The sequence below is a fragment of the Melanerpes formicivorus genome, unplaced genomic scaffold (assembly GCF_026170545.1).
Source record: "Melanerpes formicivorus ecotype bairdi unplaced genomic scaffold, bMelFor1.0.p_v2 SCAF_67, whole genome shotgun sequence".
NCBI classification, from domain to species: domain Eukaryota; kingdom Metazoa; phylum Chordata; class Aves; order Piciformes; family Picidae; genus Melanerpes; species Melanerpes formicivorus.
This window is the reverse complement of record NW_027142419.1, coordinates 1341397-1354718: the sequence shown is the minus strand read 5'-3', so window position 1 is coordinate 1354718 and position 13322 is coordinate 1341397. Positions and strand designations below refer to the sequence as shown.

General features: G+C 60.8%; 2 protein-coding genes across 2 annotated transcripts in view; one reads left to right on the top strand and one right to left on the bottom strand.

Moving 5' to 3' along the window:
* CROCC (ciliary rootlet coiled-coil, rootletin) overlaps positions 1–3853 on the top strand; it is a 58911-nt gene extending 55058 nt beyond the window's left edge. Inside the window, 3 exon segments of the mRNA XM_068162718.1 lie at positions 1059–1190; positions 2753–2875; positions 3717–3853. Of these exon segments, the coding sequence (XP_068018819.1) occupies positions 1059–1190; positions 2753–2875; positions 3717–3767 (306 nt within the window). The 3' untranslated portion in view covers positions 3768–3853.
* Positions 3854–8061: 4208 nt separating this feature from the next.
* MFAP2 (microfibril associated protein 2) overlaps positions 8062–13322 on the bottom strand; it is a 6016-nt gene continuing 755 nt past the window's right edge. The window contains 7 exon segments of the mRNA XM_068162844.1: positions 8062–8169; positions 8171–8202; positions 10594–10667; positions 10789–10876; positions 11793–11834; positions 12987–13073; positions 13168–13309. Coding sequence (XP_068018945.1) covers positions 8098–8169; positions 8171–8202; positions 10594–10667; positions 10789–10876; positions 11793–11834; positions 12987–13073; positions 13168–13309 — 537 coding nt within the window. The 3' untranslated portion in view covers positions 8062–8097.

The window sequence follows — 13322 nt, the reverse complement described above, 5'->3', positions numbered from 1 at the left end:
TTTATCCACTGTCTTTTACATGCTGGAGCCCAGATGCTCCATTTGAAATTCATCCTCTGCTCTCTGTTAGATTTAAGCTCTGTGTAATCTGCTCTGTGTTACACATCCCACACATCCATCCATCCATCCATCCATCCATCCATCCATCCATCCACCCATCCATCCATCCACTGCTTGGACTGGGATGGTGCTGGGCTGATTGTTGGGGTGCTTTGAAGCTTGAGGAGGTGCTGGGGCTTGGACTGGGATGGTGCTGGGCTGATTGTTGGGGTGCTTTGAAGCTTGAGGAGGTGCTGGGGCTTGGACTGGGATGGTGCTGGGCTGATTGTTGGGCTGCCTCAAGCTTGAGGAGGTGCTGGTGCTTGGAGTGGGATGGTGATGGGATCATTTTGGGGTGCTTCAAAGCTTGAGGAGGTGCTGGGGCTTGGAGTGGGATGGTGCTGGGCTGATTGTTGGGGTGCTTTGAAGCTTGAGGAGGTGCTGGGGCTTGGAGTGGGACGGTGATGGGATCATTTTGGGGTGCTTCAAAGCTTGAGGAGGTGCTGGGGCTTGGAGTAGGATGGTGCTGGGCTCATGTTGGGGTGCTTTGAAGCTTGAGGAGGTGCTGGTGCTTGGACTGGGATGGTGCTGGGCTCATTTTGGGCTGCCTCAAGCTTGAGGAGATGCTGGTGCTTGGACTGGGATGGTGCTGGGCTTGTTGGGGTGCTTCAGAGCTTGAGGAGGTGCTGATGCTTGGAGTAGGAGGGTGCTGAGATAATTTTTGGGGTGCTTCAGAGCTTGGGGAGGTGCTGGTGCTTGGGCTGGGGTGGTGCTGGGCTCATTTTGGGGTGCTTCAGAGCTTGGGGAGGTGCTGGTGCTTGGGCTGGGGTCCTGCTGGGCTCATTGTGGGGTGCTTTAAAGCTTGTGGAGATGCTGGTGCTTGGAGTGGGATGGTGCTGGGCTCACCCCAGTTTGTAGCCACGGTGGTGCTTGCATGGGGAGGGTGCTGGGGCCAGGAGTGCAGTAGTGGGGTGCAGGGGGCCCCTCCAGCCCTGTCCCCCCGTGTCTGTGTGGGGCAGGTGGAGCAGGAGAAGCTGGGGACGCAGGAGGCCTCGCGGCAGCTCTCGGCCCAGCACCAGCAGCTCAGCCACTCGCTGGCCACCGCCCAGAGGGAGCTGGCCCAGGCACAGCACCGTGTCCAGCTGCTGCAGGTGGGGGCTGGCTGCAGGATGGGGCACCCGTGGGTGCTGCCTGCCTGCTCCCTGCACCCGCTGCGGGGACTCGGAGGGCGCTGGGCTCAGGTCTGGGCTCATCCCAGCTTGAGGAGGTGCTGGGGCTTGGGCTGGGAGGGTGCTGGGCTCATTTTGGGGTGCTCCAAAGCTTGGGGAGGTGCTGGTGCTTGGGCTGGGAGGGTGCTGGGCTCATTTTGGGGTGCTCCAAAGCTTGAGGAGGTGCTGGGGCTTGGGCTAGGATGGTGCTGGGCTCATTTTGCGGTGCTTCAAAGTTTGAGGAGGTGCTGGTGCTGGGGCTGGGAGGGTGCTGGGCTCATTTTGGGGTGCTCCAAAGCTTGGGGAGGTGCTGGTGCTTGTAATGGAAGGGTGCTGGGCTCTTGCCAGCTGAGGGAGATGCTGGTGCTTAGGTTGGGATTGGGATGGTGCTGGGCACCTTTGTTCTCAGCCCAATGTGTAGGAATGGTGGTGCTTGCACTGGGAGGGTGCTGGGCTCATTTTGGGGTGCCTCAGAGCTTGAGGAGGTACTGGTGCTTGCACTGGGAGGGTGCTGGGCTCATTTTGGGGTGCCTCAGAGCTTGAGGAGGTACTGGTGCTTGCACTGGGAGGGTGCTGGGCTCATTTTGGGGTGCCTCAGAGCTTGAGGAGGTACTGGTGCTTGCACTGGGAGGGTGCTGGGCTCATTTTGGGGTGCCTCAGAGCTTGAGGAGGTGCTGGGGCTTGCACTGGGAGGGTGCTGGACTCATCCTAGCTTGACAGAAGGTGCTGGTGCTTTGCACTGGGAGGGTGCTGGGCTCATTTTGGGGTGCCTCAGAGCTTGAGGAGGTGCTGGGGCTTGCACTGGGAGGGTGCTGGGCCATTTTGGGGTGCCTCAGAGCTTGAGGAGGTGCTGGGGCTTGCACTGGGAGGGTGCTGGGCCATTTTGGGGTGCCTCAGAGCTTGAGGAGGTGCTGGGGCTTGCACTGGGAGGGTGCTGGGCCATTTTGGGGTGCCTCAGAGCTTGAGGAGGTGCTGGGACTTGCACTGGGAGGGTGCTGGGCTCATTTTGGGGTGCCTCAGTGCTTGAGAAGGTGCTGGGGCTTGCACTGGGAGGGTGCTGGGCTCATTTTGGGGTGCCTCAGAGCTTGAGGAGGTGCTGGGGCTTGCACTGGGAGGGTGCTGGACTCATCCTAGCTTGACAGAAGGTGCTGGTGCTTTGCACTGGGAGGGTGCTGGGCTCCTCCCAGCTTGCCAGAAGGTGCTGGGGCTGGTACTGGGATGGGGCTGGACTCTTGTTCCAGCTTGGGAAGATGCTGCTGCTTCCACTTGGATGGTGCTGGGCTCTTTTTAGGGGGGGACCACAGCAGTTCGGGGAGGATGCTGGTTTGTACTGGGAGGGTGCTGAGCTCCCCCTGGGGCTCTTCTCTGCTTGGGGCAGGGGCTGGGAACTACCCCTGGGGCGGCACTGGGCTCATCCCCGTTGGCAGGGCCACCGGCGCCGGTCTCTGGGGTACCCTCAGCCCGGTGCCCAGTCTGGGGGTGAGCCCTTGCCTTGTGCCCCCCAGGCGCGGGTGGCAGCGCTGGAGCGGTCGGCGCCGCCGGGGCCCGGAGCCGGCCCGGAGCTGCCGCGGGAGCTGCAGCGGCTGCGCCTCGCCCAGCCCCCGGCCCAGCGCAGCCTGCAGGAGCGGGTGAGGCGGGGGGGGACGGCACCCCGGGGTGGGGGGGACGAGACCCCGGGTGCGGGGGACGACATCCCGAGGCGGGGGGGACGACACCTCGGGGCGGGGGGAGGACACCACGGGGCGGGGGACGACACTCCGAGGCGGGGGGGACGAGACTCCGGGTGCGGGGAACGACACCCCGGGATGGGGGGGACGACACCGCGGGGCGGGGGACGACACCCCAGGGGCGGGGGACGACACCCCGGGTGCGGGGGGGGGACGACATCCCGGGTAGGGGGGAGGACACCCCGGGGGCGGGGCACGACACTCCAACGTGGGGGGGACGACACCTCGGGTGCTGGGGGGGACGACATCCCGGGTGCGGGGGACGACATCCCGGGATAGGGGGACGACATTCCGGGACGGGGGACGACATCCCGGGGCGGGGGGGACGACAGCCCGGGACGGGGGGGACACCATCCCGGGTGCGGGGGTGACACCCCGGGGCGGGGGGGACGACAGCCCGGGTGCGGGAACGACACCCCGGGACGGGGAACGACACCCCGGGACGGGGGACGACATCCCGGGTGCTGGGGAGACGACACTCCGAGGAGGGGGGGGCGACACCCCGGGTGCGGAGGGGACGACACTCCGGGGCGGGGGACACGACACCCCAGGACGGGGGGAATGACACCCCGGGACGGGGGGAACGATACCCCTGGTGCGGGGGGACAACACCCCGGGTGGAGAGGACGACATCCCGGGTGCGGGAGGACGACACCCCGGGGCGGGGGGACGACACCCCTGTCCCCTCCTCTTCCTCCTCCTCCCCTTCCCCACCATCTCACCCCCCCCCTTTCCCCTGCAGATCGCCCTGCTGAAGGGGTCGGAGCTTCACCCTCACCCCGGCGGCACCTAGAGAGCCTCTGCAGAGGGCAGCAGCAGCTCAGCCCGGGGGTGAGGAGGAGCTGCCTCCGCCCCCAGGCTCGGACCCCGTCCCCTTTTTGTCTCAGCCTTCCCTTTCCCCATCCGACAGCCGCACTTTGCCCACCGGACCGCAAGGATCTCGGGGACTTTTTTTTGCCACGGTTTGGGGCCCAAAAGGTCATTTTTTTAACCCCATTTTTTGGTACCGCTGCAGTTTGTAACCAAAAGGTTGGGAAGTCTCCTTTTTATTTGAACCCCCTCTTTGATCCCCCCTGATTTCATCCCCTCCTCAAACCTCCTCCAGCTCCCCAACACTCCCCCCGCCCCCCCTCTTCATTTGTTTACTTTTTAACCCCTTTCTAACCCCAAAACCTCCTCCTCTAAATTGCTATTTTTGGAGAGATTTTTAGCCAATAATTGGATTTTTTTAACTAGTTTGGGTGTTGGTTGTTTTTTTTTTCCCACTGGTGCTGCTGGGAACCCCCAAGAGGGAACCCCCACCCCCCCAATGAGGTTGGAGGAGAGGGGGGCTGTGAGAGTACCCCCAACCCCTCCTGAGCCTACTCCCTGTCCTCCTCTTTCCCCCACCCCAAATGGCAGCTGAGAAGGTTGGGGTTGGGGGAAGGGGGGGACAGGATGTGGCATTTTGGGGGTGTCCCTTGGGCCACCAGACTGGATTCAGCTCCCTGAAGGATAAGAAGCCCTGAAAAGAGCAAAAGAGCCCAAAAAATAGTGCAGGGGAAGGGTTATTAATGAATTAATCAATGAATCAGCAATGAAAAGAGGTGTTTATTAGTTGGCAATAATAGGAGGAATAGATATCAATAAGTGGAGGGGCAGGGGGAGGGGGAGGGAGGAAAGTTGATTCTGAGCTCCCCCCCCGCCCCAGGATGATTTGCTGTAGCTGAAGTGCAGGAGGGAAGGGAGAGAGAGGCTGCGGAGCTGAGCAGGAGGGAAGCGGAGCCCAGGGCTGAGCTGCGCACTGTGCGGAGCTGTGCCGGCAAGGGGCTCAGCCCCAGAGGGGAGCTGCGCCCTATGGAAGGGAGGAAACCTGCCCTAGAGATGAGTGGAGACCCAGAGAGCTGCCCTAGAGATGAGTGCAGACCTTGAGAGCTGCCCCACAGAGGAGTGCAGACCCAGAGAGCTGCCCCATGGAGGAGTGCAGACCCAGAGAGCTGCCCCACAGAGGAGTGGAGACCTAGAGAGCTGCCCTAGAGATGAGTGCAGACCCAGAGAGCTGCCCCACAGGGGAGTGCAGACCTAGAGAGCTGCCCCATGGAGGAGTGCAGACCCAGAGAGCTGCCCCAAAAATTCAGAATCCCCCCCCAAAAAAATGAGAACCTCCCCTAAAACCAGAGCCCCCCCTAAAAATCAGACCTCCCCCCCCAAAAAAATCAGAACCCCCTAAAAAAATCCTTCCCCTGAACCCCAGTCCCTCCCAAAAGATCAGACCCCCCCTAAAATATCAGACCCCCTCCAAAAATATCAGACCCCCCCAAAGAAATCCTGACCCCCCCTAAAATCAGAAACCCCTCCAAAAAATCACACCCCCCCGAAAAAATATCAGATCCCCCCCCAAAAATCAGGAAATCCCCCCAAACCCCCAGCCCCCCCCAAAAATATCAGAACCCCCCCGAAAGAAATCCTGACCCCCCCAAATATCAGAAACCCCCCAAAAAATCAACCCCCCTCCCGAAAAAATATCAGCTCCCCCCCCCAAAAATCAGGAAATCCCCCCCAAATCCCCAGCCCCCCCCCCAAAAAAAGATCAGACCCCCCCCCAAAGAAATCCTGACCCCCCCAAATATCAGAAACCCCTCCAAAAAATCACACCCCCCCGAAAAAATATCAGACCCCCCCCAAAAAAATCAGGAAATCCCCCCCAAATCCGCAGCCCCCCCCAAAAGGATCAGAACCCCCCCAAAAGAAATCCTGACCCCCCCCAAATATCAGAAACCCCTCCAAAAAATCAACCCCCCCCCCGAAAAAATATCAGATCCCCCCCCAAAAAATCAGGAAATCCCTCCCAAATCCCCAGCCCCCCCCGAAAAAAATGATCAGACCCCCCCCAAGAAATCCTGACCCTCTTAAATCAGAAACCCCCCCCAAAAAAAATCAGACCCCCCCCGAAAAAATATCAGATCCCCCCCCAAAAAATCAGGAAATCCCCCCCAAATCCCCAGCCCCCGCCCCCCAAAAGATCAGAACCCCCCCAAAGAAATCCTGACCCCCCCCCGAAATATCGGAAACCCCTCCAAAAAATCACACCCCCCCGAAAAAATATCAGACCCCCCCCCAAAAAATCAGGAAATCCCCCCCAAATCCGCAGCCCCCCCCCAAAAGGATCAGAACCCCCCCAAAAGAAATCCTGACCCCCCCCAAATATCAGAAACCCCTCCAAAAAATCAACCCCCCCCCCGAAAAAATATCAGACCCCCCCCAAAAAAATCAGGAAATCCCCCCCAAATCCCCAGCCCCCCCAAAAAAAAAGATCAGACCCCCCCCAAAGAAATCCTGACCCCCCCCAAATATCAGAAACCCCTCCAAAAAATCAACCCCCCCCCGAAAAAAGATCAGATGCCCCCCCCAAAAAAAGATCAGAACCCCCCCAAAGAAATCCTGACCCCCCCCAAATATCAGAACCCCCTCCAAAAAAATCAGACCCCCCCCCGAAAAAATATCAGATCCCCCCCAAAAAAATCAGGAAATCCCCCCCAAATCCCCAGCCCCCCCCCAAAAAAAATGATCAGAACCCCCCCAAGAAATCCTGACCCCTCCAAATATCAGAAACCTCTCCAAAAAATCAACCCCCCCCCGAAAAAATATCAGACCCCCCAAAAAAATCAGGAAATCCCCCCCAAATCCCCAGCCCCCCCCACAAAAAAAGATCAGACCCCCCCCAAAGAAATCCTGACCCCCCCCAAATATCAGAAACCCCCCCCAAAAAAATCAGACCCCCCCCGAAAAAATATCAGACCCCCCCAAAAAAATCAGGAAATCCCCCCCCAATCCCCAGCCCCCCCCCCGAAAAAGATCAGAACCCCCCCAAAAGAAATCCTGACCCCCCCCCAAATATCAGAAACCCCCCAAAAAATCAACCCCCCCCCGAAAAAATATCAGATCCCCCCCCCAAAAAATCAGGAAATCCCCCCCAAATCCCCAGCCCCCCCCAAAAAAAAATGATCAGAACCCCCCCAAGAAATCCTGACCCCTCCAAATATCAGAAACCTCTCCAAAAAATCAACCCCCCCCCCGAAAAAAATATCAGACCCCCCCAAAAAAATCAGGAAATCCCTCCCAAATCCCCAGCCCCCCCGAAAAAAAGATCAGACCCCCCCCAAAGAATCCTGACCCCCCCCAAATATCAGAAACCCCCCCCAAAAAAATCAGACCCCCCCCGAAAAAATATCAGACCCCCCAAAAAAATCAGGAAATCCCCCCCCCAATCCCCAGCCCCCCCCCCGAAAAAGATCAGAACCCCCCCAAAAGAAATCCTGACCCCCCCCCAAATATCAGAAACCCCTCCAAAAAATCAACCCCCCCCCCGAAAAAATATCAGATGCCCCCCCCAAAAAAAGATCAGAACCCCCCCAAAGAAATCCTGACCCCCTCCAAATATCAGAACCTCCCCCCAAAAAATCACACCCCCCCGAAAAAATATCAGATCCCCCCCCCAAAAATCAGGAAATCCCCCCCAAATCCCCAGCCCCCCCCAAAAAAAAAGATCAGAACCCCCTCAAATATCAGAACCCCCCCCAAAAAATCAGACCCTCCCCAAAAAAGACCATCCCCAAAACGGAAGGCCCCCCCCCAAAATCAGAACCTGCCCACTCAGAAAGCCCTTCCAAAATCATCCACCCCCCCAAAATGAGCACACCCCCCCCCCAAAATCATACCCTTCCCAACCCAGACCCCCCCCTCCATCCCAGCCCCCTCCCAAAGAGCTTAGAGCCGTGTCCCCCCCCCCCCCCCCCCCCCAAATAAGGAGGCAGGAGGCAGGGGGTCCCTTAAGCTTTATCTCTGGGCTGCCCTCAGTAGAAAACGAGGTCCCCCCCCCCCTTCCCCCCCCCCCCCTTACAATAGAATAAGGCAAAGACATAAAAATACCTCCCCCCCCCCCCCCGCCTCCCGCCCCCCCTTGCATGATTTTGTGCCCCCCCCGAACGTGGCCTCCTCGGGGGTTGCTTAGCACCACGGTGAGGCTCCGGCGTGGAGCCGGGAAGGGAAGGAGGAGCTGTGGGGATGCCCCCGGGGAGGCGGCCGGCCCCCGGGGGGGGGACTCCATCCCCGCCCGCCCCTCTCCCCTCCCTTCCCCCTGCGGCTCAGCAGCCGCCGCAGCTGCGGGCGCAGGACGCCCCCACGGTCTGGCAGAGGCCGCTGGTGGCCATCACCCCCGCACTTGGAGAACTTGTCCCGGCACAGGTCGGCTGCGGGGAGAGAGAGAGTCCATGGAGGGGGCAGGGGGAAAGGGAGAAGGGCAGGGAGGGACCCAGCAGGGGGCTGGGGGCGTCAGAGCAGCACGGAATGGTCAGGGCTGGGAGGGAGCTCAAGGCTCAGCCAGCTCCAACCCAAGGGCCAATCTCTCTTGCTGGGAAGAAATTTCTCCTCACCTCCAGCCTGAACCTCCCCTGGCACAGCTTGAGACTGTGTCCTCTTGTTCTGGTGCTGGGTGCCTGCCTGGGAGAAGAGCCCAACCCCCACCTGGCTCCAACCTCCCTTCAGGGAGCTGTAACTGGCTTAGAATCACAGAGCTGTCAGGGCTAGAAGGGAGCTCCAGGCTCAGCCAGCTCCAACCCCCTGCCATGGGCAGGGACACCTCACACCACAGCAGGTTGCTCACAGCCACCTCCAGCCTGGCTGCAAACACCTCCAGGCAGGAGGCTTCCACCACCTCCCTGGGCAACCTGTGCCAGGCTCTCACCACCCTCCTGGGGAACAACTTCTTCCTCACAGCCAATCTCAATCTCCCCACTTCTAGTTCTGCTCCATCCCCCCCAGTCCTATCCCTCCCTGACACCCTCCAAAGTCCCTCCCCAGCTTTCCTGCAGCCCCCTGCAGATCCTGGAAGGCCACAATGAGGTCTCCTGGGAGCCTTCTCCTCTCCAGCCTGCACAACCCCAACTCTCTCAGGCTGTGCTCACAGCAGGGCGGCTCCAGCCCTCTGCTCCTCCTCATGGCCCTTCTCTGGACACCTTCCAGCAACTCCAGAGCCTTCCTGGCACAGAGGCTCCAGAACTGGCCCCAGAGCTCCAGGTGTGGTCTCAGCAGAGTGGAGCAGAGGGGCAGAATCCCCTCCCTGGCCCTGCTGGCCACACTTCTCTTGCTGCAGCCCAGGCTCTGCTTGGCTCTCTGGGCTGCAAGTGCTCCCTGCTGGCTCCTGCTGAGCTTCTCCTCCCCCAGCACCCCCAAGGCCTTTTCTTCAGGGCTGCTCTCCAGCCAGTCCCTGCCCAGCCTCTAGCAGTGCCTGGGATTGCCCTGCCCCAGCTGCAGGACCTTGTCCTTGGCCTTGGTGAGCCTCATGAGGTTGTCCTATGCTCTTATAGATCTGGTTGGGTTGGAGAAGTCCTCCAAGATCATTGAGTCCAACCAGGTGGGGGTCACCATGAGGGGGGTCAAGGCAGAGAGTCATAGGAGTGATTGGGTTGGAAAAGGCCTCTAATGTCATCCAGACCAACCAACAACCCAGCACCACCATGGCCACCAAACCATGGCCCCAAGAGCCACAGCCACAGGTTCTGTGAACACCTCCAGGGATGGGGACTCCACCCCAGGGTGTAACTGCTGCCCCCCAGGCCTCAGCACCGGCCCCAGTTCCATTTAGCATCAGTGATCTGCACCAGGGGATCAGGGCACCCTCAGCCACTCTGCAGCTGACAGCAAGCTGGGAGGGACTCCTGAGCTGCTGGAGGGTTGGGGGCTCTACAGAGGGCCCTGGCCAGGCTGGAGCCATGGGCTGAGCCCAGTGGGATGAGGTTCAACAAGGCCAAGGGCTGGGTCCTGCTCCTGGGTCACAACAACCCCATGAAGGCTCCAGGCTGGGGGCAGAGGGGCTGGAAAGTGCCCAGCAGCTAAAGACCTGAGGGTGTTGGTTGGCAGCAGCTAAAGACCTGAGGGTGTTGGTTGGCAGCAGCTGAAGATGAGCCTGCAGTGCCCAGGTGGCCAAGAAGGTCCCCAGCAGCCTGGCCTGGAGCAGCAATGCTGTGGCCAGCAGGAGCAGGGCAGGGATTGTGCCCCTGGAGTGGGCACTGCTGAGGCCACAGCTCGAGTGCTGGGTTCAGTTCTGGGCTCCTCACTCCAAGAAGGACATTGAGGGCTGGAGCAGGTCCAGGGAAGGGCAACCAAGCTGGGGAAGGGTCTGGAGAGCAGGGCTGGGGAGGAGCAGCTGAGGGAGCTGGAGGAAAGAAGGCTGAGAGGAGACCTTGTGGATCTCTACAGCTCCTTGAAAAGAGGCTGGAGCCAGGTGGGGATTGGTCTCTTCTCCCAAGGGGCAAGTGATAGGGCAAGAGGAAATGGCCTCGAGCTGCCCCAGGGGAGGTTTAGGTTGGACATGAGGAACAATTTCTTCCCCTTGAGGGCTGTCCAGGCCTGGCCCAGGCTGCCCAGGGCAGTGGTGCAGTCCCCAGCCCTGGAGGGCTTCCGAAGCCCTGGAGATGTGGTGCTGAGGGCCATGGTTTGGTGGTGCCCTGAGCAGGGCTGGGTTGAGGCTTGGACTTGCAGATCCTAAGGGCCTCTTCCAACCCCAACCATTCCATGCTTGCCTGACCTGGCTGGCCATGGCCCCACTTTGGGGGTGCCCCCGGGGGGGGCTCTCTCCTCACCTCGCAGCAGCTCCTCGTGGGCGCAGACGGTGCGGACGCAAATCTCCTTGTTGATCACATAGACCCTGCGCAGGCTGCACGGGGGGGGGGGGGGGACACGTGGGGAAGGGGTGAATGGGAGAGCAGAGGAGGGTCCCCATTATCTAGGGGGCTGGGGAGGGGTGTGGATGGGAGCCCCCCAAGCCCCCAGCTCACCTGTAGAAGCAGATCTCGTTCAGGCACTGCTTGCAGGGCTTGTGCACGGAGTAGAGCCTGGTGCAGGGGTACTGCTCCTCCCTGCAGTCTGCAAGCAGGACGGGATGGGATGGGATGGGATGGGATGGGATGGGATGGGATGGGATGGGATAGGATAGAATAGAATAGAAGAGAATAGAATAGAGTGGAATAGAAAAGAGTAGAGTAGAATAGAATAGAATAGAGTAGAATAGAGTAGAGTAGAATAGAATAGAATAGAATAGAATAGAATAGAATAGAATAGAATAGAATAGAATAGAATAGAATAGAATAGAATAGAATAAGCCAGGTTGGAAGAGACCTCAGAGACCATCAAGTCCAACCTCTCCCCCAGCACCATCTGATCAACTCAACCATGGCACCAAGGGCCTCAGCCAGGCTCTTCCTAAACACCTCCAGGGATGGGGACTCCACCACCTCCCTTGGCAGCACATCCCCATGGCCAAGCTCTCTTGCTGGGAAGAATTTCTTCCTAACCTCCAGCCTGAACCTCCCCTGGCACAGCTTGAGACTGTCCTCTTGTTCTAGTGCTGGGTGCCTGCCTGGGAGAAGAGCCCAACCCCCACCTGGCTCCAACCTCCCTTCAGGGAGCTGTAACTGGCTTAGAATCCCAGAGCTGTCAGGGCTGGAAGGGAGCTCAAGGCTCAGCCAGCTCCAACCCTCCTGCCATGGGCAGGGACACCTCACACCACAGCAGGTTGCTCACAGCCACCTCCAGCCTGGCTGCAAACACCTCCAGGCAGGAGGCTTCCACCACCTCCCTGGGCAGCCTGTGCCAGGCTCTCACCACCCTCATGGGGAACAACTTCTTCCTCACAGCCAATCTCCACCTCCCCACTTCTAGTTCTGCTCCATCCCCCCCCAGTCCTATCCCTCCCTGACACCCTCAAAAGTCCCTCCCCAGCTTTCCTGCAGCCCCCTGCAGATCCTGGAAGGCCACAGTTAGGTCTCCTGGGAACACTCACCAAGGGGTCCTGGCTCCGTGGGCTCAGTCTCAGGGGCAGCAGCTGGAGGTAGTGGGGAGAAAATTGAGGGCTGGAGCAAAATCATCTCAGTGCCCTTTGCACAGGGCTGGGGCACCCACACTGGCACCCAGAAGGATGCCCAGGGGGTGCTGAGGGGGCTGGAGAGGGATGGAGACCCTCAGCCAGAGGTGGGGAGGATGCTGGTGGGTACCCGGGGTGGGGAGGGGGCTGGTGGGTACCTGGGGTGGGGATGGGGAGCTGGGGGGTACCTGGGGTGGGGAGGGGGCTGGTGGGTACCCGGGGTGGGGAAGGAGACTGGGGAGTAACCTGGGGAGGGGGCTGGTGGGTACCTGGGGTGGGGAGCTTGGGGGTACCTGGGGTGGAGAGGAGGAGCTTGTGGGTACCCTGGGGGGGTTGGGGGTGTGGGTACCTGGGGAGGGGGAGCTGGTGGGTACCTGGGTGGGGAGGGGGAGCTGGTGGGTACTTGGGGTAGGGATGGGAGCTGGTGGGTACCTGGGTAGGGAGAGGGGCTGGTGGGTACCTTGGGGTGGGGAAGGGGGAACTGGTGGGTACCTGGGGATGGGGATGGTGGCTGGGGGGCACCTGGGGTTGGGGCTGGGGTGTATCTGGGGTGGGACTGTGGGGTACCTGGGGTGGGGAAGGGGGAGCTGGAGGGTACCTGGGGGGGTACCTGGGGTGGGGAGGGGGCTGGGAGGTACCTGGGGTGGGGAGGGGGAGCTGAGGGGGTACCTGGGGTGGGGATGGGGAACTGATGGGTACCTGGGTAGGGAGAGGGGCTGGTGGGTACCTGGGGTGGGGAGGGGGAGCTGAGGGGGTACCTGGGGGTGGGGATGGCAGCTGGGGGGCACCTGGGGTGGGGGCTGGGGGGTATCTGGGGTGGAGAGGAGGAGCTGGTGGGTACTTGGGGTGGGGCTGGAGGGTACCTGGGGTGGGGGCTGGGAGGTATCTGGGGGTGGGGGCTGGGGAGTACTTGGGGGGTATCTGGGGTGGGGATGGGGAGCTGGAGGGTATCTGGGGTGGAGAGGAGGAGCTGGTGGGTACCCTGGGCGGGGGGGGAGGGTACCTGGGGTGGGGGCTGGGAGGTATCTGGGGTGGGGGCTGGGGGGGTACCTGGGGGGTATCTGGGGTGGGGATGGGGAGCTGGTGGGTACCCTGGGTGGGGGGGGAGGGTACCTGGGGTGGGGGCTGGGACGATTTCCTGCTGGGACTGCTGCTGGGACTGGAAGCGAAACTGCTCCTCGGGGGCCCGTGGGGTGACATCTGCAGGGAGAGAGGGGGGGCAGGGTTGGGGGGGGAGGGGGAGGGGCACACCCCAGAGCCGTGCCCCCCCCCTCCCCTCCCTGCCATCACTCACCATGGTAGTCATAGTAATCCTGGATTTCTGGGGAAGCAAAGCAGCAGTTGGTGGATTGCAGGGAGAAGGAAAGCAGCCAGGGGTGGCCAAAGCTCCCCGGGGTGTGCAGAGAAAGCTCTGCAGAGGCAGCCCAGGAGAGAGCCTGGGCACAGCTC